The 27265-nt window shown below is 50.4% G+C and overlaps 1 protein-coding gene across 4 annotated transcripts; it reads right to left on the reverse strand.

Annotated features, from left to right (window-relative positions):
* Positions 1-1565: 1565 nt before the first annotated feature.
* AAAS (aladin WD repeat nucleoporin) lies at positions 1566-27265 on the reverse strand. Of its 4 annotated transcripts, none has more exons than XM_084609793.1 (17): positions 27201-27265; positions 26647-26782; positions 21976-22103; positions 20694-20749; positions 18984-19075; positions 17078-17124; positions 15018-15116; positions 11910-12053; positions 11449-11569; positions 9571-9695; positions 8806-8866; positions 7729-7819; positions 6871-6964; positions 6099-6166; positions 3959-4040; positions 2725-2809; positions 1566-2085 (listed from the first exon to the last, which is right to left on the reverse strand). In XM_084609793.1, exons 2-17 carry the CDS (start codon positions 26767-26769, stop codon positions 1939-1941), a joined length of 1563 nt encoding a protein of 520 aa, XP_084465919.1. In that variant the 5' UTR covers positions 26770-26782; positions 27201-27265; the 3' UTR covers positions 1566-1938. The 4 variants fall into 4 exon arrangements, with proteins under 4 accessions (XP_084465919.1, XP_084465921.1, XP_084465920.1 ...); XM_084609795.1 differs by having other exon boundaries at positions 27190-27230; XM_084609794.1 differs by lacking the exon at positions 27201-27265 and adding an exon at positions 27031-27168.

Consider the following 27265-nt stretch of genomic DNA (forward strand, 5'->3'; position numbering starts at 1 on the left):
AAATAGTTTATTAAATAGTATTAATTTATTAATAATTGAAATAGTACAGGAGGCCACGAGACAGTAATTCAACCATAAATTCCTTTATTAATTCCAAAGGCCAAATGGTATTTTATACAATGGCTCTAAACATGCCTAAGCAGTCCCTACACCCAATACAGTAATGAAGTATTCATAAGCATGTGATCGGTATACTTACAAATAGGCCAGTCCTAGGGAAAACCATCTCACGCTGGCGTGCTTCAGTATGATCAGGTAGGGTCTGATAAAGACCCTTCAGCTAACTTGCTAAAACCAAGCTAACTTTAGCAAAAACCAAGTTTGAAGCCGTTTATCCTTGGTACTTTCCTCCCTCCAAGGTCTTCCCTGATCTCCTCTCCCCTCCCCTCCTTGCTTACCAGCAGACCTGTGGGAAGGTTTGTGCTGGTTTCTTTTAAGACAGTTTTTCTTTGTCTTGTTACTGCAGCTCTTCATTAGTTACTTTCGGAACCATACATCCTTCCCACACTACAATACTAATTATTCTCACAGCCTTCTTCTACTTGTTGATTGCGGCCTTCTCCCTGCTAGCCACGAACTATAAAGCAAATAGGTCATTTTTTTAACCAAACTTTAATTCTTTTAATTTCAGAATTATCCCTACACACCACCTCTCCCTGTCACCCCTTATGAACTAGCCCTGGACATGCGAGACTCTGGCTTGGGGGCTGAGAATTCTCTCTCATGGGAACAGCTGTGTTACTTTTATGGAAGATGGACTGAGATTTTTCAGAGCTGCCTAGCAGCTTTGGACACCTGGTTCCCATTAACAGGAACAGGGCACCCAAATCCAACATACAGAAAGGAAGCAATGTCACACGGGCAGGACTCTTAGGTTCCACTCCCACCTCTGACTGCGCAGAGTCACTCCCCCATTCCAGGCTCACACTTGCCAACCTGTATGTAACATGACACCTATGGGAGAGTTGTCAGTATGAGGTTATTTAACCCAGGATCTTTTAGATCCCAAACTAGGAGCCTTCAGTGGCTGTACAGAAAGACCCAAGTGTGCTCAGACTGTGACTGACACCACTATGTAATTCAGACAGTAGAGGGGGCTGGAGATCCACACTGTATGCTTGGTTTAGCCCAATAGTGATAATACTGACCTGGCACAGAGGTGTCACTTGTTTTTAAAGCCCTCCAGCAGTGCCTAATAGGAACAGGCCCCCTAGCTCCAAGCAGGCCTGCCCCTTTCCCAGGTGTCACCGCACGCCTGCGCCCACACAGCAGAACAGACATAAGCTGTAAACTCTTGCCCCATTTGTGACCAAGTGCAGAACTGAGGCCAGGTGGCTGTAGATGAAAGGCACATGGAAGTGCTAGTTCTTTCAGAACCTGCCAGGAGCAGCTCCCTGGGTTAAATAGCTCCAGGGCTCTGAGCCACCCCAGCGCAAATACCACTTAGCCTTTTACAGGCAGCCGTTTGGAGGCTGGGAGCCGAAAGTGCAGCCTTGAGCTGCTGTGGTTGCAAAGCAAGTGCCATTCAGGTCACATTGGGAAGTACAAGAGAACGGAAGCCAGAATGAAAGTGTGATCTTTAATCCGGACAGCACCGAGCGCTTTAAAAAGCGGGGCCTCATGCTCTGTGCTGGCTCCTTCAATCAAGTTTATACAGCAAACAAAACTGCTCCCCTTCCAGACTCGGGGCTCTCTTGACAAATTATAAAATCCATCAGTGTCCAGCATATGCTGCCACCCCAGCTGACCCCAGTGGATGTGCTGGGACCACCTCTCTCTTCCCAGTGAGGCTGGGGAGGAGTAACCATTACAGGGAGCGAGCACCGTGGTTACCCAGCAGCAGGGCGAAAGGAAACTCCTTAAACAGCACAATTAGCATAAGGAAAGGCCCAGCAGGGTTGAAATGGAGCCCTGCCCAAGGGTCCCCTGCTCCGCTCTTCACAGCTCCGAAAACAAGGGCTGCTCCCGCACGCTGGCACTGCTGCTGCTCAGGGCCACAACAGGACTGTGGCTGGGTCTGAAGCAGGGGAACTGGGCGCTCACAAAGAAAAACGGGATGTGGCTGATCCTCCCTGTAGACCAGCACTGGTGGGGGAGGGAGAGAGAGAAACATGAGCACAGGAGCTGCGCAACACACCCCAAATCCCAGCCAATTAGATCTCTGTTCTGCTGGAAATTAGACCCATGTCCCAATGCCAACAGAACCCGAGTTAAGAACAGCCATACTGGGTCAGACCAAAGGTCCATCTAGCCCAGTGTCCTGTCTTCCAACAGCGGCCAGTGCCAGGCGCTTCCGAGGGAACGAACAGAACAGGGTGATTTGATGGATACATCGCCTGTCGTCCAGTCCCAGCTTCTGGCAGTTCGAGGCCTACGGACACCCAGCATATGGGGCTGTGTCAGGATAACAGCACCTCCCATTCTCAGTGCCAGCAGATCTCAAGGCCCCTGAGGCCCTCATGGGGTCTGGTAATGACTCCCCCCGCCCCTCCCCATTTCAATGCTAACAGATCTAGGGTTAGGGTAACAGCACCCTCAAGCCCCATTCCCAGCAGCCACAGAGCTGTCCCCTCTGCTGAAGCCCTGTAGTTTCCTGCTCCTCTGTTGTGGAGGGACTGTGAGGGTGGGTGGCAGGGGGGAGGATTATGTTTAGAAAGCCTCCAGCTTCAGAGTGTCTCAGCTGGGACCCCCCAAGGAGATCCCAAAAAACAAGGCTGCACTCACCACAGTCAAGAGGGCCCCTTTCTTAAAGCAGGGATGGAAAGCGATCAGCTGCGGCTGAGCCCCTGGCTCACCCTGCAGGAAGCCACTAGGGAAGAGAAAGGAGACACAGTGACTGCATGACCAATTGATCTCACTCACTCTCACATTCCTCCAGTGTTGGGCTACGAGCAACAGGACCTGGGATCCCTTGCCCACCCCTTCACACTGAGGGAGGCACTTACACTGCCGTCAGACTATGACAAACTATTAATACCACACCAGCAAGGTGCAGCCGCCTCTGGGGTGGAGAGCAAACAGAGAGGGAGAAGGGACATTTGGGCTTTAGGGCCTGGGGCAAATCCCCTTACCCCCGACCCTTGTGCAGTACTACGGGATCTTTAACATTGATGCGGCACGGACAGGATCTGGGGATTTGATAGTCTTGTCTGAAAGACCCATACCTGCACAGATGTGTCACGGTGCTCTGGGGCCTTAATGGGTTGTATGGATTGGTGTTGTGGAGTTGGGGTTGTTACTCTTATGGGTGTCTCTCTTATTCCCTGTCTTGCAAGGAGGGTTTTTTGTTTGATTTTAAAACAGGAACTCAGTGGAAGCCACCCTGCCAGCAGGAAAAAGGACCAGGATGGCAGGGATAGCTCCAACTGAGATGCAGCCACTTCTGGGGCACAACACCGCATACTAACATTTCCTTGAGCGTTTAGGGCAGGAACCACAGAATACAACATCCAATTAGGGGAAATTTAGGGCTTGATCCTGCACCGTGTCCTCAGTGATTAGTGCCAACAGAGGGTGCTCAGCACCACAAGGCAGAATGGAATTACACAAGCTTGAATTTGACCAGGACACCAGAGCCTACTCCCTGACTCTCACCCCAGCACCATGGATGTTTAAGGACTAGCCAGTCAGGATCCCCGTTTCATGACTCACTTGAAAGACAGCACCCTGTGGTGACACAGTCCACCCTAGCACCACCTCTGGGTGTTAACTTAGTGCCGATTCAGAGGGAATGGCACCAAGAACCCAGCACCCTCTCCAGTATCACGCCAAGCTTGGATGCATCTCTCTAAAGGACATGACCTCACTCCAACAGAAGCTCTGGGCTTGACGCAAGAGTTACTGGGTGAAATTCTATTAGGCCTGTGTTCTGCAGGTCAGACTAACTGCTCAAAACAGTCCTTCTGCTGCCTTTAATCTTATGGCGTTGAGGGCTACTCCTTAAGCCACCAGTACGCACCATGGCAGGAGTTCGAACACGGGGCTGTTGCGGGTACGAAACACAGCAACGATTGTCCTGCTTTCAGGGGTTTCAGGATTCCCTGCAAAGAGGAAAAAAGCAAGTGAACAGGACATTAGCTATTTTTCAGACACAAGTGGTGCCCGGAAGCTGGTTTGAGGCCTTGGTAAATCGCTATTTGTCCGCAGGTCCCAGCAGGAATCTGGGGTGATTCTTTATTAATGAACTTCACTTCACCTGTACCATTATCCGAAGTGATTGCTGTGGCCCGGACGCTAATCAGATCCCCTTTCTCTACATTGGATCAGAGCCAGAAAGCCTCACTTCCATCAGAACGTCATTGACCAGCGACTGGGACAAGCAATGCCTAGGGCGGGGTTTTCAACAGCACTTAGGTGATCAAAAGCCAGTGGGTCTCGTACTCTGCGTTAGGTACTGAAACAGTGAAATCCAAGAGTGGTTCTAGCCTAGGACTTGGGAGACCCGGGTTCAAGCCCTATTCTGCCACAAGCTTCCTGGATGACCTTGGCCAAGTCACTTGGTCTCTGTGCCTCATTTCCCTGCCCATAAAATGGGGATAATAGCCACGCCCTTCCTCACAGGAGTGTTGTGAGAGTAAATACAGTAAAGATTATGGGGTGCAAAGATGCTATGGTAAGGGGGAGCATCTACAGTACCTATTTGGCCCTCATTGTGGGGGTGCTCAGATAGTCTTTACCTATTTATCCACGCCACAAGATGTTATCCCCACTGTACAGAGGGGGAACCATGACATGCTAGGTGACTTCCCCAAGGGAGTCTGTGGAACAGGGAATTGAACCTGGTTTCCCTCAGTCCCAGGCTGGAGCTCTAACCATCCTTTTGCTCCACTTTTGAAAAATCCCACCCCCTAAGATGCCTACAACTGAAAGATTTCGGGGTGGGACGGGGGGAATAAGTGTTCCTCCTAGTTTATCAGTGGCTTTACTGTGTGCTTTGCACAGCACGCTGGAGAAGCCCATTTCCCCGTCACTTGTGGGGCCTTTCACAGGGCAACAGAGGAAAGAAGCATTTTTAATACAGAAGGTGGCTGATTCTCATGGCTAAGGCCACTTGACACTGCTCAAGTGGTACAAAGGGGCATTCGAACAGATGGAAAGTGCCTTCAGGCCAAGGTGCGGGAAACTCCCCTGCCAGGCCAGCCTTTCACCCTAGGCAGGAATGACACCAGTTTGTCCACATTGCTGACAGCCGGCTGCCTTTGGAGATGCACTAGCTCTCTGAGGGGGTTACTACAGCCATATCCCATTGGGTTCCTGCTCTCTGAATAACAAAGGTGGCTCATTTACAACCAGGCTTTGAAGAGAATCCCAGCAGCCTCCCGCCTGCTGCTATAAAATGCAGATTAGAGGATTGTCTTAAGTCTCTCAAGCATGCAATTTTATATGCTTAGATCCATGCAGGACACACCTGCTCTCACTCATGGGCCACTGTAGTAAGCTGGGGGTTGGGGGTGGGGGGGTATGACACAGCACAGGGTGCCAGTCATGGCTTGCCACTGTACCATGCATCCTGACTGGCCTTGGTTTTGCAGCTACTCCTCTTCTCTTCGGCTGGGCTTCCTACGCAGCACACAGGACTTCTCTGCATGAGATCAGGGGACTGGATGGTTCAGTGGGTTGGGAATGGCCTCTAGATGGTAGGTCTAATGGCAGCAACAGAGCATTCCCCTGTTACCCCTCTGGTTATTGTTATACCAGATCAGAACCAGGGCCCCATCTGGGTGTTGTATGAACATGCAGGTCCTTGCTCCAGAGAGTTTACAGGCTCATCTGAAGGAGAAGGCTCATGCAGGTGAAGGCTGAGACCCAGTGGCAGGGTGGAGCCCACCCTATTCCTTGCCTGGGGATTTGTGGGGCAGGAGTAGCTGTTTAATGCAGATGGGGAAGAGGCTATTCAGGCGAGGGGCGGTTCCGGAGTGAGAGGAGACTATCCACTGCTCTCAGCTGGAGCTAGCTGCACCTCCCTTCCCCTTCTGCATTATCTAGCTCCCACTCACTGTTTAACCTCACACTGGGTGGGGGAACCAAGCTACACAAGCCAAGATCGCTTAGGAAAATCCCATTTGAGAGTGAGGGGGTTGAAGGACTTAAGGTTTTACCTCTGATGAGAGCCGCAAGCCTCTCGCCCCTGGGGTCCCAGACCATGGAGTGCACTTCCCCTCCGATCCTGAAACCAACACACCGGGCATTAGAGCTCCTCTTGCTGAGAGTAGCATCAGTGTGAGCTAGGCTCAGCTGCCAGGAATGCTGCCTGCCGCCTCGCTCGCTAGATGGGCTTGGAAGAAGCCCACACCCCACACACACAGTTTCCTTAGCAAGCAAGCAAGCTCTGTTCCAAGCTGCCTTTTGCATCACAGAATTTCTATCCTATGGAGATAGAGTAGCATAACTGGGACACACATGTCTTCCACCCTTAGCCTTGGCTTGGGACCCCTTCGGATGAAGTCACATGTGACAAGTCAGCTGAGCTCAGCTTAGTTTGTTTGCTACATGCAACCACCCTATACCTAGTTCTCCCACCCCAGGAATTACCCAGAATTGCAATCACCTAGGCTTGCTGCAGGCCCTGATGGGTGCAGAGATAAACATCTGGGAAGAGAGAAAAGGGCCTGCCAGTTTTACACCAGGCTCTGGGCAATGATATCGATCTGTCACTGAAATCACCCACAAAAGAAAGTGGGAGAGAAATGTCATGTAAGCACTGAGCGATGCCCCTGTACACCCCACACACAAATCTGAGTAACAAGCACAGGGGCTATGTTAAGGCATCAGCGCCTGCATCTTCCATTCAGGATCTGAATCTGCAGCACCGTCCCCTCACTCGGTCTTCCCACCGCAGCCCTGTAGCGGGGCCAGCTACCCTGTCTTCACCTCTCCTCCCCATATGGCGTCTCGAAGGTGGTCTCGGACAGGTCTGCCACAATAGACGCCGTTTTTGACCCTCCGACTTGCCCTTGCATCTCGCCTGGAATAGAAGAGACCAAGACAGGTGAATTCTGCCACACAGCTAGTAGCTAAAGTTGCCGAGTCGTGTGCTGAGCAACGTGAATCAGTTTGTTGCTGCTGTGTTGGCCCCCCATGTCCTGACCAAATTCCACGATGGATCGTTCCGTTCTGCCTCCCTAAATTGCCCCTGCACTTCGGATTGGATGCAGGATTCTTCTCCGTTTCCTGGCCTAAATCACTGTTTATGTTGCTGTGCACTGTTGAAAAGAATCCTTGCCCCACCCCAGAAGCAGCTGCATTGTGGTTTAGACTACAAAGGGGAGATTTTCACCGTTTCAGAGAGGAATTAGGTGCCCAATTCCCACTGAAAGTCCATAACAGTTGGACAGTTAACTGCCCTTTGTACCTCTGAAAATCTCCCCCCAGTGGGCTAATGACCAGTAACTCAGAACTACAACATTGTGAGATTCATGAAGAGCTCTGCCCCGCCACTAGAGTGTGCCTAGGTTACGTAGCACTACAGGATGTTATGGCACATGGGCTGGATTAAGGAGGGGGAGAGGAAACAGAATGAAAGATGAGTCCGAACACTGGCTTTGGTTGGGGTGTTTCATAGTCAGCACCCAGGGTGTGCTCACCAGACCAGGAGGAAATTAACAAGATCACATAGGAGGAAGGCAAAGCTCTGGCTGGAAAGCGTCCGGGAGGCCAGTGTGGCTATGGGAATCAGACAACAATCTGGTGGAATCGGCTATCTCCTCTTGGAAAGTTTAACGTACTCACCACTGTACTCTGAGAAGGACAAGGAGTAAATGACCGACTCCCCCAGGACCGTAAAGAGCAATCGGCTGCCGTCAGGGCTCCAGCACCCTGTCTGTGGGAAGGAAAGGGACGCGTTTAAAACCAGACCATGAGAACAACTTGCAACATGGTACCTTTTATCCTCAGAGTTGACGAGGGAGCTAGCCACACAGCTTCCCCTTAACGTTCCTGGAAGTCATGTGGCTAACTCAGCTTTTAAGGGCTCAACCCATATGGCATCATTTGCCCACCACGGAAACGCAGCCACCTCTGTATCTAACTCAGCAGCTGCTGCACAGCACTGCTGTAACACAACAGTTTAGGATAGGGAGGGAAGGAGAATCCAGCAGCCAACTCGCACTGCAGGGGGAGTTTAGATAGGTAGAGTGGAATTCAGCCAGGGCTGATATCCCCTTTGGATCAGAATTGGAGTATTTATGAGCACAGATCGAGGACTTCGTTTCACCCTCAGGTAAGGAAAAGTCTCTCCACCCCAACACAGGAACAAGGGAAGACTCCATCACGTGACAGAAGTTTAAGTCTGTGGTGCTGGGGATGAAGCACTGGCCTTACACCGCAGTGATCCAGCTCAAGGTTCTTTCTGTGAAGGCATTTTTAGCTGACTTAATGGAGCTTGACAGCTGGAAACAAGGAGAGGCAGCCATGTTCTCCACAGACCTCTGGCAAGGGGTTGCCTGTTGCAGGGGGCTGGAGGTTGGTGGGTCTTATCTGTGCTTATCCTACAGGATGGGAGTCTGCACAAAAACAAAACAAAAACCCACTAACCCAATTTGGATCAAATTCCCAATTTTGCATCAGGAAGGGCCCAGCCAATCTGGAGAACAAAGCAGAGAGCTAGTCTCACCCCGCAAGAGGGCAATGGTCAAGGCAGGGCGACTCACTGCATCTGCTCCTGTGTACCTGGTACGTAGCAGGGCAGTGATAGGGGAAGGATCTCACTGTTCAGCTGTTTGTCCGTTAACCTTCACAAAAACCAATCTGCTCAGTGCTCTCCCCTTCACTAGCGCGGAATCAGGAACAACCCTCCACCCCACATACCTGGCAGTGCCCCTTGATGGTGGGCCACCTCTCGCACGTCCACATTTGAGCTTCCCACACCCTGGAAGAGACCATAGGATGAGGTGAATGAGAGCACAGACTCACTGTATTTCCAGCATCTCCATTTCAATTCTTGTGTTAGACCCAAGACCGTTGAGAGACAAGGTTTAATCCAGTTCTGCTTCTCTGAGAGGAACCAAACTGCCATCAACAGGCAGACAACATGGTCTTCACAGACAATTGGGGCATGTCAGCTCCTGGGTTCTGCCTCTGACTGACTAAGCCACAGAGCAGCTGCTTCCTTGAGGAGTGAGAGACTTTGCTAAAGTTTGCAGAACATTTTGGAGCTCCTTGGATGATGGCAGGTGCTAGGCAAGGGGAAGACGTTACTGGCTGGGGAGGAGGGGAGGGACAGACCGACACAGCAAAGCCATGGGACTCCGAAGGCAGAAAACCTGCAGTGATGGAGGGCTCAGAGATGCTGTCACCCAGATATCACCTGCCTGCAGCAGAAGAGTGAAGAACTTCTCTGTTATCTTTCACCCCCACATCTCAAGGCACTTTACAGATGAAGTCTGACAACCCCCTCTGAGATGGGTCCATAACATCCTCTCCATTTTACAGATCAAGATGCAGACATGCAGAGAAAGGAGGTGACTTGTCCCAGCCCAAAGGTGAGAAGAGACCCTAAGAGTCCTGGCTCCCAGTCCCATGCTCTAACCACTAGACCATGCTCCCATGGGTCCCAGCAGTCCTCATCCTCACCTGAACACTGCTGAGGGTGTGGTTGCTAGCACCTTGCTGCCATCGGGTGACCAAGCAAGGTAAGTGACTCCACCCCCTCCAAACCACTGTAGTGGGACACAGTTTTCCGTGGACACGTCCCACACCTAGAGAGGGAGAGAAGCGTGGGGGGGAGTGAGGGGGGAAGATGATGAGGGTAACATACTGGAAAAACAAATCTGTCTCCCTCCAACCCATACACAGCTGGGAGTTGGAAAGGTTCTGTGCCCCTCTGCTCGCTGGTTCAGCTATCTTCCAGGCAGGCTCTTGCTATACCAGGAAGAGGATGACAGACACCGGCCACGGTTTTCAATATTAACCCATCACAGCATCAGTAGAGGCCTCAGCCTTGCAGCACATCAAGGAGGGATTGGTTTCCCCCCGGTCAGAGCAATTTTAGTCCCTTTGGTCATGTCAGAGACCAGTTCCCACTCTGCAGCTCTCTGCAACCTCTGGAAGTTGTGAATCACACACAGTGGATTTGAGCATCAAGAATGAACTTTAGTGGCCTTCAGTCACAAGCCCATAGGCACACAGCTTGCCCCATGCCTAAACTCAAGCATTCTGCCTCCAAACCACCCAGGTCCTGCTGGCCAGGAAGAAACCGCAGAATCTAGAAATTGAACCTGGGGCTTCTTCACAGCAGCAGACAGGCTGCCCCAAGGCCAGGAGGTTTTGGCCCTAAAATTCTATCAGGGAGTCGAGATATCGCTCACAGACAGAGCTAGCTTGAGCCAGGCGCACTCTTTGCTCAACACACCTCAATCCTTACCCGTGGCCCCTTTGCAATTCCAGTCCTAAGTGCCTCCCACACAAAGTGCCGCCAATGGCCCTTAACCCTGACCCACCGTCCTGCTAGTCCCGTCAGGTTCCCTGCCCCCCACGCCTTGCAGCAGCACGGTCAGTGCCCCTCATTCCTGACCTGAGCCCCAGAAAACTTGGTGACAGAGCTCATTCCCGACCTGCAGCTCCCTGTTGCTGCAGCGCGCGGCTTCTGAATAGAGGTGGCCGACTGCTACAAAACTGAGCTGGGCGGAATCGAACCCAGGCCTGCAGCGACACTATCACCATCTGTGCCATCTTGGACTCCATCTCAGGGTCTTCATAGACAGAGGCCAGTCTAGAGCAGGGGAGCTCAGATTCTCAAAGCCCAGCCCTCATCTTAATACGGAGATGGTCTCCCGGGCACCTCTGGGCCAGGCGTGACTGCAGAGGCCCCCTCCCCTCCCGTTCTCCATCACACAGCATCCTTGTGGCAACTACATGGAAGAGTAAGATCAGGACCCAATTTAATGTATTTTTAGTTGTCTTACTGGAGTTTGGCAGCTGGAAACTAGAAAGGCAGCAATGTCGCCAGCAGGCTTTCAACAGACCTCTGGCAAGGGGTTGCCTGTGATGGCAGGAGATTGGACTTGAGGACCCAGGAGGTTCCTTCCAGTCCTCTGCAGCACACCAGCAGTATGAGGCTACCTTGAGCACCACTGGTCTAGGGAATAATGCTAACGTGACCTACATTAGTATCTATATAGATCCTTGTCCCCCTCTGGTGCCCGGGCCGTAGAGATGTGAGCCCACTACTGCCTCTTAGTTAGCGGAGTTGGATTGGTAGGTCAGGCAGTAGAAACCCATGCTTTTAGACCCAGACGTCGCAGGTTCAAACCTTGGGGATGACCAACTAGACACACAGTTACTAGTGGAAACCCTTTGAAACAGTCACACGCATCTACTAGGGCATGTGGTTGAGAGTTCAGCAGGTCTTGCTGTTCTGTCCAGCACTGAGTGGTAGAGACACCCCAGCCACTCCCCACACTACAGGAGGACACAGGCGGAGAGAAACGTAGGAGGGCCCGCCTTACTCACAAGCATGGCAGTATCAACAGGCGAGGCCGAGAGCAGCATCTCTCCACTGGGGGCCCATGCCAGGCTGGTGACGGGACTGTGACCGGTGAAGGCAAGCACCTGGGCGCAGCCAGAGGAAGGCCTGAAGGAGAGGAGAGAGACCTTGCTAGTAGGGGCCAAACTGCTATGACATGTTCCAGGGAGGCTGGCAGCAGCTGCTTATTTCCAGGGGACATGTAGCTACATCTGTCTGTGTCAGGTGGCTTGTTGATGGGTAGGTGGTGTTGATCCAAATGCCACTGAACTGGGCTTTTAATGACACATGCTGTTCTGCTTGCCCAAGTAATGGGTGTGCTATAACCACACTAGACACATAGGATTCTGGCCCTGGCTTTAGAGGCAGCCTCCTTGCCAGCAGAGAGATGCCAGCAACATGGGAAGAGACCACAGGGGCACGACCATGTCTCCAGGTGGCTGGTTACCTGGTGGAAAGGGAAGTAGGATCCAAGTGCCAAACCAAGACACAGCTCTGGCATGCCACGGCGAGGATGGATGCACACAGTGGCTTCCACGCCATCGAGGCCACATTCCTCTGCAAGCGGTGTTTCAGGATGGGGACCGTCGCGCTGCAAGAGAGGAGAGAGGGGTGTGACATGGGAGACAAAGGCAGCATTCACAGCAGTAACCAGCGCCTCTGGTATCTGCCTCTGCCCAGTCATCAGCTCCAGATACTCTGCCTGGGTGGATGCCCGAGATGTGCATACGGCATAGTTCTATGAGACCTAACACAATCTTCTATTTCTATGGCACCTTTTGTCCTAAATGGAGAGGAAGGATTGCCTAGGGGTTAGGGCACCAGACTGGACTCTAGAGACATAGGTTCGATTCCCTGTTCTGACACAGGCTTCCTGTGGGATCTTGGGCAAGACACTTGGTCTCTGTGCCTCTGTCAATAGGTGTAATAGCATTGCTCTGCCTCACAGGAGTTCTGAAGGTAAACGTGTTGTAGATTATGAGGCACTCAGGTATTGCGGTAATGGGTATAACCAAAGAGAAAGAAATGATCCCAGAGCCCGCACACATACCACTGAAACATGGCCCCGCCTGGGGTGGGGGAGACACAGCAGCTGTGTCATAGCACTGCACACCAGCTCAGTGCAGGAGGTGGAGAATACCAGGGGGATTTGACCAGAACACACTGATTCTTGGGAAAAGTTCTAACTACTTGCGGCCAATTCACAGATCATCCAGGAGCGGTTTTATACCTACTCTGAAAGACAGCGCCCCCTAGCACCACACCAGGTCACTACTGACTGAGCGCAGTGCAGCTGTACTGAATCGCCAATCCCACTTCCAGCAAGATGTTGGGTTTTCTTTGGTGGAGTCCCCTGAAGTAATGACCAGGCCCTGACACTGCTAAGCCTGGGGGAACCTGACGAGATCACCACCCAGGGTGGCAGAGCTGCAACATTCAGAGGCTCAAGAGGACGGAGATGGCAGCGCACCTAGTTTGTTTAAGCGGCGTGCCCGGTGCAGCCTGCAGCCTAGTCCCAGCAGTTAATGGATGTGATTTGGCACATGCTGGCAAGAAAGTCCAGCCAGGGGATGCAGCCTGTGGAGGGGAAAGCCGGCAGCACTTCAGAATGAGCTGGGAGAGTCTTCTTTTAAGGATGCCTTTACTTGCTAGCTGGGACCCACTTGGAGAGTGGGGAGACCTGCAGGAGAGACGAAATTCAATGGATGCCCAAGGGGAAAAAGTGAGAGACCTCCCCTAACTAAGCCTCTCGCAGGCCAGTGGGAGACAGTCTGAACCTGCTCTGCCTGCTGAGCCATCACATGGGAAGAGGGACAAACGCCAGGCAGCACATGAGACGAGAGCAATATTGCTTAGCCCAGCCACCTAGTGACGTGAATATGGATTTCTTAAGTGTTAACCTGAAGACAAATGGATCAGCCCTTACTGACAGCTGCTGCTTAGCTTGGCGAGGCGATAGATGCGCTATTAACGATTCTGGCCCTTGGTCTAGAGGAGGCCTCCATGCCAGAGGAGCTATGCTGGCTTCAAGAGACTGCGGGAGCATACCTGCTCTCCAGGAAACATGGGGTCAGTGCTGGGCCCCAACACGCCCCTTCCACAGGTGCTCACAGGAAAGGTTTGTATGAGGAGCTGGGAGAAGGACCCCCATGGGACATCCTCAGTAACAGGACTGGTCTGAACCCCAAGCTGGGGGGTGTTCTGCTCAGCCACTTATCTGACACTTATCTGGCTCCTATCAATAACCCTCAAGGGCCAGGCCTTACTGACAGCGGACGTCACCCAGCTGCAGTGTCATTCCACCTTTCCCCACTATGCACAGCGAGTGCTGTTTTCCTTCGATGGGATGGCCTGCATCAACAGAGGGGGGAAACAGAGAGAAAACTGGAAGTAGGCTAGCAGCAGGATCTGGAGATTTTACTAAACGTCTGATAAGAACTTCTGCTACAGAGTGAGAAATTCTGGGAACACAAAAAACCTGCCAAGAGCTGAAGACGAGTGTGTGATGGAAGGAGTGGCTAGCTCAGGGATAAGAGGTGGGTTACAGAGGGGAGGAGAGGGAGGAGAGGATGCAGAGTCTTTGGGACATACTGGAGAAGCATTTGGAATGGTGGCATTTGGTGCCAAGAGACCCAGAGCTGAAGTGTTGCCTTCACTGGAATTGCCTTCACTGTCTTGGTGCTGAGGAACTACCCCACGGCACCACCTTCTCTCCCTTAGCGTCAGGGCAGGGCATATGGGCTCTCGAGGCTGTGTAAGGAGCCTGGAGGCCTGAAGGCACTTGAGAGGGAAGAAGGGAACTTCCTAGGGAATCTCCTTAGCCTCATGCTCAGAACAAAGACACTGGCTGCAACCACCAAGGTCTTAACAGGCTTCAGTGCAGAAGGGCCTCGCACTGTCAGTGTAATTCTAGGAACCTGACCTGCTGAACTAGAGAAAGGTCTAACAACTGTGCTGCTACAGAGGTCCAAAACACAGGGCGCACACTCCCCTCTCGCTGAGGACATCAGTTTGCAGCTTCCACGGGGCCCACAACAACCTCAGTCTTCGTATGCACTAGCAAGAGCATGGGAGTCAGCTTAGAACCCTGAATTAAGGGTTCAGGAGCAGACGACAGCCCGTCTGGACGCTGCGCGGAGCTGCAGATTTTATGCACGGGGACTCCTGCAGCAGGAAGGCTCAGAGCCTTGCCTCACAGTCCTGTGGGCATGACCCTGCCAAGAGATATCTGGCAAAGGCAGACTCAGTCACAGCTCCAGATTCCTGTCCCTGCAAGGTATGGCAGGAAGGAAGGACTGGAGACAACTGGGGCTGCACCTCCCTTTCCCAAGCTTGGCCAGCAAAGCACTGCTTAGGCGGCCTCTGAGGAGTGCTGTTTCCAGTAGCTTGTGGCTCAGGCTCCCAGACCCCAAGAACAGGGATCCATAGAAGTCTTTGTAGCAGCAACGGAGGTGTCCGTACCTCACTGCATGAGCCCTCGCCATCACACAAGCTTTGCAGCCTCAGTGCGTCTTTACTCTGCCAGCGGCAGTACGGGCAACCTGACACTCCTCACCTGTTTGTGTTGTAAACTCGGATGGAGTCGTCCAAAAGGGCCACTGCAAACTTGCTGGAATGAGGGTGCCAGGCAAAAGCCCGGATGGAGCAGCCAGCCCTGGAAAAACAATGAGCAAGAGAGAAGGGATCATACTGTGTTACACAGCCCCAAGGGTCTGACAGTCTGAGATGCAAAGCAGGATTGCCAGATAGTAAAGACAGTAAGGGACGGCTTAGAAAAGGCAAAGCATCAGGTTCAAAGACAGGTTCAAACCCCAGCAAGGTCTCCTCAAACTTTCATCCTTCCCAAGAGGAGTAACCTTTGAGAATTCAGTTTGTCTAAGATTGAGATTCTCAGATACTACTGAGTGGGGGCCAGATAAGTACCACTGACAGCATACACAGAGCTTGAGAGATGACAGGACAAAGAGCGCCATGTCAGATACAGCAATATCCTGGAGAATGCCTTTCTGAATCTGAGTGCTGGAACATCGAGGCCTGTATTCCATCTCCAGCAGTGCCCAATGTGTACGACTGGACTGTGCACAAAACTGAACAGGCCTGAAGAGAGACTCCCACAGGCTGCAAGTCTGATCTACTGGCTTCATGGACACACGACTGTTGATTCCCCTTAGTCCTGCAAGGGGTGACACAGCCACAGGAGGGCTGGCTGGAGCCAAGTCCCACTTTCTCGTGCCAGTGGTAGCAGAGAGAACCCAGGACAATACCAAGAGCCCAGGTGAAGCGTGCAGCATTGACATTTAGATAGTTCGCTCTCTGACTTGTAAAGGGAGTAAGGTGGATCCAGAAGCCCTTGGGAATAAACACAGGACTACAGGGTCTGTCTAACTTAGGCACTTTTCAGAGTCTGTGGTCCTGCCTGGCCCTCTGCTATCACAGAAGATTAGAGTTGGAAGAGACCTCAGGAGGCCATCTAGTCCAACCCCCTGCTCAAAGCAGGGCCAACCATGACTAAATCATCCCAGCCACGGCTTTGTCAAGCCAGGCCTTGAAAAGCTCTAAGGATGGAGGTTGCACCACCTCACTAGGTAACCCATTCCAGTGCTTCACCACCCTCTTAGTGAAATAGTGTTTCCTCATATCCAACCTAGACCTCCCCCACTGCCACTTGAGACCATTACTCCTTGTTCTGTCATCTGCCACCACTGAGAACAGCCAAACTCCATTCTCTTTGGAACCCCCCCTTTAGGTAGTTGAAGGCTGCTATCAAATCCCCCCTCGCTCTTCTCTTCTGCAGACTAAATAAGCCCAGTTCCCTCAGCCTCTCCTCATAAGTCATGTGCCCCAGCCCCCCTGATCATTTTCGCTGCCCTCCGCTGGACTCTCTCCAATTATCAAATCCCTCCAGTTCCCAGAAAATATTTGTTAGTTTAAGGGAGAGAGGCTGGAACTGTGCCACCAACTGCGTGACCTTGGGCACATCACTCCACTTCTGGGCCTCACACATACCACAGGGATAACACCACACAGGTGGCAGGAGGCTAGATTTAACATTTCCTGGGGTGCACAGCAACCAAGACTCCTGTTTGGTGCAGAAGTAGGATCAAATTGAAACAGAGAGAGAGTAACTCTACACAGGCATTGTGGCTCAGTGGCCAGAACACTGGGCTAGGACTCAGGAGACCTGGGTTCTAGTCCCGCCACTACTGAGTGACCTTGGGCAAATAATTTCCTCCTCGATTTTTCCATCTGTAAAGTGGGCTAATGATCCTGATCTCCTGCACAAAGCACTTGGAGATCCATGGATTAAAAGCATGGCTATGAGTTAGGTGAACATCTAAGGTCCTCATTGCTGTAGTACCCAAGCAGCTCACCATCTTTCACGCAGTGCCATTAACCCCATTGTACAGATGGAGAACTGAGGCAGACAAAGTGACCTGCCCAAAGCAAAGCAGGAAGTTGAACTTGGGTCTCCCGAGTCTCAGCCAAAACCACTCACCACTGCCCTATTCCTCCTCTCTGTAAACTGCAGGCACTTAGTCCCCACCACGATGGGCACCCTTATAAAAGCCCAGCTAGGTACACACACGTTGCAGAGCCTCAACGTGCAGAACTTACCAGTCCACCGCCTGGGAGAACTCTGCAATCATGTCTTCGCTGCATAGCTGAAGGATAGATGAAAAAAGAATTAACACATCAGTGGCAGATCTGGCAAACCGCACAGAGAAGACAGCAGCTGCCTGCGGAGTGGGTATCGGAGCCACAAGAAGTTGATGGGAGTTACAGTTATCAGTTAAGTGGTTTTCACGTCTCACCCACCTTATATACACCCTCAACAGTTCCTCTGGAATATTCTGCCATATTTAACCCTTGCTTTTCAGTACCCGGTTGTTCTCCTTCCCCAGACAGAAAGAACATTCAGAGACCGTGTCTACACTGCAATTGGGAGATATGACTGCAGCACATAGACATATGAGTATCAGCAGCAGTACATGGGGCTAGCTCCTGCAATCATCCCTGCCGCTGCAGCTTCACTGCTATTGTTACTCAAGCTAGTTTTGAACTAGCTAGCCACACTACATTTGCTGCACTCACACTTCTTGAGTGCAGTGTAGGCAGACTTGGGAGTACCCAGGCAAGCCAGCATTAGAGCAATACATTATGGCTTGGATTTGCAGAGGGGCATCCACTGATTTGCAACAAGGTTGAGTGCTTTGGAAATCCCAGCCACTATCAACGAGAAGATTTTAACCGGCTTGAGTTTTAAAAATGGCAACTTACTATTAATTATTTTATTACAGTAGTCAGCTGAATTTGGGGTTCTATTATGGAGATACACAATCCCTACTCTAAATAACTTGCAATCTAAATAGACAAAGGGGTGGGGGAACAGAGGCATGGGGTGGATCGGTGACTTGGCCAAGCAGGTCAGTGAGAGCCAGGAACAGAACCCTGCTCGCCAAGTCCCAGTCCAGTACTCTGTTCACTGAATCACTCTGCTTCTCAACTTGCAGATCCTGCTCAATTACTCTGAGGTGGCCCCACATTTGTACTCGGTGCTGAATTTGGACATGTGAACTTGGACATGACACCCTTTGTAAATACACACACCTTAGGCCAAAATGCCAGTTACCAGACTGATTCTGCCTGAGGTATTTGCCACCCTCTGAGTGACAGGATGTCTGCATCGATTGGTCTTTGATCAGTTATGATCACTGTCCCCTTGCAATGAATTCAGAGACTGGGGACTCCTGAGTTTTCTGTGTGTCGAGGGGATCCTGCAGGCAGCTGTGACCTAGTGGACTGGGCTGAGAATCAGGCAACCTGCGTTCTTATTCCCACTGACTCACAAAGCTTCATAGGCACAAGCTACTTGCCCTCTCTCTGCTTCCCCATCTATAATGATACCAACCCACCTGAGTGAAAAGTGCTGCAAGTTCAAAGCATTATGTTTAATTGGGCAAGGAGACCAGCTTCCTTGATGCCTGTATTGTACCTCTCATGTTGCTGGAAGGCAACGGGATGGACTCAGTCCACAAATGGACATGAGGCCACTAATTTAATTGCAATACAATAGGATGAACAACATTTATATTCCTGCCCAGCTGGTCCAATGTTACACCGTGTTAGAGCCTGAGCTTCAGAGTCAGGGAAACATACAGACCCTCCACCCCCTTGTTGTGCACAAGCAGCTAACATCACAAGATGTGCCACATCTGCCAGCATTTCCACGACACTCAAGACTTGCCTACATTTAAACGCTGCAGCAGCGCAGCTGCTCCCGTGAATACCCTACCTACACCAACGGGACGGGTTCTCCTGTCTGCACAGGTGCTCCACCTTCCCAAGAGGAGTTAGCTAGGCTGACAGGGTCTACACCGACAGTTAGGTCAGTTTAACTGCGTTGCTCAGGGGTGTGGATTTTTCACACCCCATGAGCAACATAGTTATACCAAGGTAATTTCCTAGCGCAGACCAGGCCCCAGTAATAGTTAGGGACAGATTCATTCTTCACAGCACTCACTGACAAATGGGGAAACAGGGAGCCGTGGAGAGAGGAGACCCAGTGGCACAGAGCCAAAGTCCAGCGTGATCCTGTTTTCATCCACTGGAGATCTAGAAGGAAAGAGAGGGATATAAGAATGGGAAGGAAAAGAGAAGAGGGTCGTCAATCCTTCTGGAATTGTGATTTTCCAAGACAGAAGTGAAGAAGGATGCACAGACTAGAGTTAACCTGGAAACTTAAGGACTGTCATGTGTATTGTCTGAATCTCATGGACCATTACTGGATTTAATAAATAATCCCATCTATTTCTGTAGCTCTGGTCTTGCCCAAAGGATCCCAAAGTGCCATGGAAATGCATACACCTCGGGGTGAAAGGCAGCAACCAGCAATGAGGGGGCACAGGCCAAACTTTCGCAACGGACAGTGTGGGAAAACCCAGTGAAGTGCTGTGAGTCCGCTGAAATCAGGTGGGAATTGTGGAGAGTGAGGTGCACGGAAAGTGACTTATTGATTTAACAAAACTGAAAGATGGCAAATTTAAAAGTGACAATCAGAAAGGAGCTGTTACTTGTGAGTGGGGACAGCATGGGGAACACTGCCACAATATGTCACTGAGGCTGACAGCTGGCAAGATTCAAAGACGGATTAGAGGTTTCTACAAATAACCACCAGAGTTACAAGAGTAAGGACTGAAAACAGCACTACCAAAGCCCAGGTGTTTTGACAGAGATCTAAACCCTCCTACTTCAGGGATTAAGCCAACTTCTACCTAGTAGGAGTCAGGAAGAAACTTTCCCTGAGGGGCAAGGTATACCATAGAGGATTTCTTGCACCTCTGTCTGAAGCATCTGGTCTTGGCCTCTGTTGGGAACAAGATACAGAACTAGGACCACCATTGAACTAACCAGCAAGGCAATCTCTAGGTTATTTACTCAGCTATTCCAGGGAATGGCAGGGGAGCAATTCCTACACAGAGCTTATTTGGGATCCTTCAGAGTGGGAAACACTATGGTGTTCTATGGCTGTGGATGTGCATTTGAAAGCAACATGCCACCTGTAGTTTATAGGCTCAGCATGTAACTCTGCAAATGTGATTTTAAACACAACAGTAACCAGACATCATTAGCCTAGTGTCCCTGGGAGCAGCACTGAGCTAGCATGATCCAGCAGCACCCCCCCCGAGACAGCAACAGACAGGACGTGTCTGTACCACGGTCTCCCGCTGCTCTCTCATTATGGGTTGGGTTGTTATTTCAGGTTCCGTGCAGTGGATGATACTGGTTGGGTTTTATTTCCCCTCTGTGAAATAAGCAGATAGGTTTTGCTTTAAGCTTTTGTTGCGGTGGCAGCAGCAGCTCCCTCTATGTCCTACGGTGACTCTAGGCACTGACGGAGAGGAAAGGACGGAGTGGCAGCTTTAATCTCATATTAAGCTTCAGCTGTTTCAGAAGTAGTCAGCCCGATCCCCACAAACTCCAGCTGACCTGCTCAGCACTACAACCCTTTCCTCACTAACTCACGTAACCGAGAGAGGAGCCACAGGGAGGTGGGGAGGGACGGGACACAGAAAGGGGTCCAAAGCATGGGGGGGGGGAAGCAGCAGAGTCCCAGGTGACAGGGACTAAAGGGACTGGAGTGATCAAGGCATGAAAAGATTTAGGAGACAGCTACCGAGTTCCTTCACAACATGTACCCAGGGCTGCTCTCTTAACCCACAGTCAGACTCACCTGCCTCCTCCGCATTTGCTATCTCGTTAAGCACCCCACACATTCCCACATCGCGCCTGTGGACAGAAAACTCTGTGAGTCTCCTACATATCACAAGGCTACAGTTTTAAGCTAGACAGCAGGGGTGGGGAGTAGCTCTTCCCCCAGCAATGCAGGTCACTAGCATGGGACGTGGGAGATTCAGGTTCAATTCCCTGCTACACCACATACTTCTCACGTGGCTGTGGGCAAATCACTTAGTCTCTCTGTGCCTCTATTCCCCATCTGTGCAATGGGGATAACAGCACTACCCTGCCTCACTTGGGGGAGTAGAGAGAGAGATAAATCCCTTAAAAACTGTGTGAGGCACACAGATACTACAGTAACATACCTTATATAAACAGTCCATCCCTACTGAGGTACCCTCTCCGTAGCCACGTGAGTAGGTAAGCAAGACGTTCTGGCATGAAGAACTGGACACAGTATCCAGGAGCCAGACTCTAAACAGGGCCTCAAGTTGTTTTCAGAGCTGCCCGCAATCTCCCTGCGACCCCACCTTGTTCGCTCTGCTTCACCTTACTGCAACTCCTCCCTCAACAAAAGCCACCAACTCTGACTTCCTCTTTTCAACTGCTGGTTCTCTCCCACCAACCTGGTCCAATATCCAATACCCCCAACCCCTTTGCCTCCCAGCTGTTGGAAACTGTCAGTTTATACCAGGCAAACCTGCTACCGGACTTGCTTATGACCTGCTTTCCAGCTGCAGAGCTGCCTGTTAACCTCAGGACAAAAAAAAAAAAAAAAAAGACCAACCTCATTTCCCAGTTTCCAAGTGTCAAGCACCCACCCTTGGAAATTGCAGAAGAGTCTAGGGTTAAGAACCCCTTCCCATCTCAAGCAGCACTGTACCTGCCCTTAGGACAGTCCAGGCTTTTCTTCCACTGATTGCAAACGAGAGCTGAAAGGAGAATTTCAGCATGGGCTTGGTCAGGCCAGCAGAGCTATAGAAGGCCAGCATAGGGAACTGAAATGAGACACCATTTTAATTCCGAATGCCAGCCAGCACAATCAGGGTTATCTGAGGAACAGTCACCTCTCAGCCTCCAACATCCCAACCCCAGATTATTAATTATTATCATCTGTGTTACGGCAGTGCCTACGGCGACCCACTCAAAGATCAGGGACTCATTGTGCTAAGCACTGTACAAATATTTAAAGAGATGGTTCCTGCCCCAAAAAGCTTGCAATCTTCGTAACAGCTGCCTCCTTGCTTTCTGTTCAGAGCATGCACACACTTGCTCACCATGCATTGAGACATCTCTTCCAGAGGGTCTCCTGGTGGTGGATGAAGGCGGGTTTTGTGCTATGCTCCAGCCGGCTGTGAGCTTTCAGGGTTTCCTTGGGGATGGTTAGGACAGGCAGATCAGCCAACTGCAAGCACAAAAAACACAGTCAAACAGACTCTAGTGAAATGACTTGATCTGAGGACCAATGGCTGAGGGGTTTGGGAACAGGACACAGAACCAATCACTTCCAAGCCACCATTTCCAAAGAGCAGCTGAAAGCTACTACCACTCTCCAATCATTGGGCAACTTGCATGTAACAAGCTGGCAGATGTCAGTGCAGGTCAAGGGTCTGTAAGCTCCAGGGAATATGCCTTCTCAAAGGTCTGCAAGGCATTTAGCACATTGTGGCCATTATGCAAAAGAGTAAATATTTATGATCACAAAACCCACCAGCCAAGTGACCCCTCTTGTGGGCAACCTCAGCAAAGACGCCAAAGGCTGATTGGAAATAGAAATAAGAGGCTGGTTCAGATCAGGGCTGAGGCACATTGGCAGGGGCAGCATAGAGGGAATGCTTGCCATGTTGTGCCTGACTGTATCTGTTCGGTGCGTAAACAAAGGAGTCAGTCTCCAGGACTGGCACCTGCCAGACATTCTAAATTCACGTTTTGAAAAAGCAGCACCTACACGTGAGGGAGGAGGAAAGAGGTTGAATCTTATTTGTATTGGAACCCGTTATTAAATCAAGACCCCACTGCGTTCATACAAACACAGAACAAAAAGATGGGGCTTATCCTCTAAGTAATGAGCAACTTGAGCTGAAGGATATATTCTCAACTTAATATGTTCTTCTAGCATATTGCTTACATCAACAATGTGAGCGCTAACTGAACTCATGCATCAGAAACCAGCTTCCATTGCCAGCTAAGCAGCACCATAATTATAGCTACAGGTGGGGAAATAAGCAATTGGGAGGCAACTGACTATATTCCTGAAAAGGAGAAGGTCACATAGGAAAGGAAACAGAAAGAAACTGGGCCAGGAGGCACAGCGGCTGCTACAAATTGTCAAAATGTTGATTAATTAAAAAAAGGTTTTGAAGTTTTTTTGGGTTTGTTTTTTTTGTGAATTTGGTGCTAGATGGAAAGTGCCAGAAGCCAAAGTCTCCCTCACCTTCAAGTATCAAGAAAACAGGTTGAGGACCTGCACTGAGGGACAAGGACCCACTCTGCTAGACAATTTGTGAACACAGAACAAAGAGACAGTCCCTGCCCCCAAAGCTTAAAATCCAAGTACAAGGAAAGCAACAAAGGTGGACACAAAAAGATGGATGTGGCAGGACAAGGAAATAGTGACACAATACAGTTCTGAGGGTTTAAGATTGGCAGCTCCCTCTTCCATGCATCAAAATCCTTCAGGGACAACGATGCCTCATGCTCAGGGGTTAAAGTAGGGGGGACCTGGGAGAAAGCACAGATGCCCCTCTGCTACGACCAGAGGGGCAAGCCCCATCCCTCCATGGCTTGAATAAGCAGCGCTCCCCCAGGCTGCTCCCCTTCTTCTTGGCTGGTGTGGCGAGTGCTCCCTGCTGTTCCAACCTACTTAAACCCCAGCTTGTGCATGGAGCTGCAAAGCTCTGCTGGGTTATAGTCCTGCTCCACCAGAAAACAGCGAAAAGCTCTCCTGGTGAAAGAGGCCAGGCCGTCCATTGGTCTGGAGCAGCAGATGGGTTCAGTCCACTGGTCTCCTTCTGGTTCACCTGCCACTGGGGAGAGCAGGCCCATCCAGGAGGGACAGAGTCTCCAAGAAGCAGCTGGTGAAACCTGTGCTGGAGGCCAGCCCTGGAAGAGGAGGAGACAAAATATTCCGGGGTACAAAATATATCGGAAGGACAGAAGAGGTCGTGGGGGGGGGGAGGGGAGGGAAGGGGAGGTGGCACTGTATGTGAAAGAAAATGTAGAATCAAATGAAATAAAAATCTTAAATGAATCCACATGGTCCATAGAATCTCTATGGATAGTAATTCCACCTGACCAGGACAGTGATAGCAATGATGAAATGCTAAGGGAGATTAGAGAGGCTATCAAAATAAAAAACTCAGTAATAGTGGGGGATTTCAATTATCCCCATATTGACTGGGTACATGTCACCTCAGGATGAAATGCAGAGATAAAATTTCTCAATACTTTAAACAACTGCTTCTCGGAGCAGCTGGTACAGGAACCCACAAGGGGAGAGGCAACTCTCGATCTAGTCCTGAGTGAAGCGCAGGATCTAGTCCAAGAGGTAACTATAACAGGACCGCTTGGAAATAGTGACCATAATATAACAACATTTAACATTCTTGTGGTGGGCAGAACACCTCAACAGCCCAACACTGTGGCATTTAATTTCAGAAAGGGAAACTATGCAAAAATGAGGAGGTTAGTTAAACAGAAATGAAAAGGTACAGTGACCAGAGTGAAATCCCTGCAAGCTACATGGACACTTTTCAAAGACACCATAAGAGGCTCAACTTAAATGTATACCCCAAATTAAATAACACAGTAAAAGAACTAAAAAAGAGCCACCGTGGCTTAACAACCATGTAAAAGAAGCAGAGAGAGATAAAAAGGCATCTTTTAAAAAGTGGAAGTCAAATCCTAGTGAGGTAAATAGAAAGGAGCATAAACACTGCCAAATTAAATGTAAAAATGTAATAAGAAAAGCCAAAAAGGAGTCTGAAGAACAGCTAGCCAAAAACTCAAAAAGTATTAAAATGTTTTTCTAAGTACATCAGAAGCAGGAAGCCTGCTAAACAACCAGTGGGGCCCCTGGAAAAGCGAGATACTTAAAGACGATAAAATCATTGTGGAGAAACTAAATGAATTCTTTGCTTCAGTCTTCATGGCTGAGGATGTTAGGGAGATTCCCAAACTTGAGCAGTCTTTTGTAGGTGACAAATCTGAGGAATTGTTACAGATTGAAGTGTCACTAGAGGAAGTTTTGGAATTAATTGAGAAACTTAACAGTAACAAGTCACCGGGACCAGATGGCATTCACCCAAGAGTTCTGAAAGAAGTCAAATGTGAAATTGTGGAACTATGGTTTGTAACCTGTCCTTTAAATCAGCTACTGTACCCAATGACTGGAAGATAGCTAAAGTAATGCCAATATTTAAGAAGGGCTCTAGAGGTGATCCTAGCAATTACAGACCGATAAGTCTAACGTCAGTACCAGGCAAATTAGTTGAGACAATAGTAAAGAATAAAATTGTCAGACACACAGAAGAACATAAAATTGTTGCACAAAAGTCAACATGGTTTCTGTAAAGGGAGATCATGTCTTACTAATCTATTAGGGTTCTTTGAGAGGGTCAACAAACATGTGGTCAAGGGGGATCCAGTGGACATAGTGTCTTTAGATTTCCAGAAAGCATTTGACTAGGTCCCCCACCAAAGGCTCTTACGTAAATTAAGTTGTCATGGGATAAGAGGGAAGATCCTTTCATGGATTGAGAACTGGTTAAAAGACAGGGAACAAAGGGTAAATTTTCAGAATGGAGAGGGGTAACTAGTGGTGTTCCCCAAGGGTCAATCCTCGAACCAATCCTATTCAACTTATTCATAAATGACCTGGAGAAAGGGGTAAACAGTGAGGTGGCAAAGTTTGCAGATGATACTAAACTGCTCAAGATAGTTAAGACCAAAGCAGACTGTGAAGAACTCCAAAAAGATCTCACAAAACTAAGTGATTGGGCAACAAAATGGCAAATGAAATGTAATGTGGATAAATGTAAAGTAATGCACATTGGAAAAAATAACCTCAACTATACATACATACGGGGGCTAATTTAGCTACAACTAATCAGGAGAAAGATCTTGGAGTCATCGTGGATATTTCTCTGAAGACATCCACGCAGTATGCAGCGGCAGTCAAAAAAGCAAACGGGATGTTAGGAATCATTAAAATGGGATGGAGAATAAGACAGAGAATATCTTATTGCCCTTATATAAATCCATGGTACACCCACATCTTGAATACTGTGTACAGATGTGGTCCCCTCATCTCAAAAAAGATATACTGGCTTTAGAAAAGGTTCAGAAAAGGACAACTAAAATGATTAGGGGTTTGGAACGGGTCCCATATAAGGGGAGATTAAAGAGGCTAGGACTTTTCACCTTGGAAAAGAGGAGACTAAGGGGGGATATGATAGAGGTCTATAAATTCATGAGTGGTGTGGAGAAAGTGAACAAGGAAAAGTTATTTACTTGTTCCCATAATAGAAGAACTAGGAGCCACCAAATGAAATTAATGGGTAGCAGATTTAAGACAAATAAACGGAAGTTCTTCTTCACACAGCAAACAGTCAACTTGTGGAACTCCTTGCCTGAGGAGGTTGTGAAGGCTAGGACGATAACAGGGTCTAAAAGAGAACTGGATAAATTCATGGAGGTTAAGTCCATTAATGGCTATTAGCCAGGATGGGTAAGGAGTGGTGTCCCTAGCCTCTGTTTGTCAGAGGGTGGAGATGGATGGCAGGAGAGAGATCACTAGATCATTACCTGTTAAGTTCACTCCCTCTGGGGGCACCTGGCACTGGCCACTGTCGATAGACAGGATACTGGGCTGGATGGACCTTTGGTCTGACCCAGTGTGGCCGTTCTTATGAGACCCCAGCTGGCCCCCTCGGTCGGGCAGCACTTGCCTGGTCTTGGAAAGCGAGCGGGAGCGTCTCATAGACGTGGCCGGAGACCAGCGCGTTGTTAAATTCGTACAGGGTGAGATCTCCGGGGGCAGGCGGGGGCGGGAACAGCGCCAGGGAGCACATCCTGCTGCAGGCCCTGGGGAGAAGGCAGGGCCGGGTCAGAGACGGGCGTGCAGCCCCTCGTCGGGGGGTCCCATTCAAGCCGATCGCCCTCCACCCTGCCCCGGGGCCCCCCTCCCACCGCAGGCCCGGGGGAGCCCCTGCCCCAGGGCCCCACACTCAGCACCCCGCCCACGGACAAGGGGTCCCATTCGCCTCCCCCGTCCCAACACAGGCCCGGGGGGAGACCGTGGCCCCAGGGCCCCACTCAACACCCCCCCTCACCCTCGCCGGGGCTGGGCAGAGCCAGGGGCCCCCAGGCTCCCCCTCCCCGTGGGCCCGCAGAGAGGGACACGTCCCCCGGCCGGGCCTGGGGAAAAGGGCCGCGCTGGAGCAGGGAGCCCCAGTCACCCCCACGGGAAGCCCCGGCCCCTCAGCCGTTACCAGGCACCAACCCCTGCTTTTCCCGGGCCCGGTTCAGAGCCCGACGGAAGCCGGCTCAGGACACGCCGCTCGACCC

Source organism: Lepidochelys olivacea, assembly GCF_965140295.1.
Source record: "Lepidochelys olivacea isolate rLepOli2 genome assembly, chromosome: 20".
NCBI classification, from domain to species: domain Eukaryota; kingdom Metazoa; phylum Chordata; order Testudines; family Cheloniidae; genus Lepidochelys; species Lepidochelys olivacea.

Excerpts from the sequence above, each read along its gene's own strand:
- AAAS (XM_084609793.1), bottom strand. The coding sequence starts at position 26,769 with ATGTGCTCCCTGGCGCTGTTCCCGCCCCCGCCTGCCCCCGGAGATCTC. Across the intron at positions 15,117-17,077 it reads TTCTCCCAGGCGGTGGACTG|GGCTGGCTGCTCCATCCGGG; the intron begins GTAAGTTCTGCA and ends TTGTTTTTCCAG. Across the intron at positions 2,086-2,724 it reads AAGGGGCCCTCTTGACTGTG|TGCTGGTCTACAGGGAGGAT; the intron begins GTGAGTGCAGCC and ends CTCCCCCACCAG.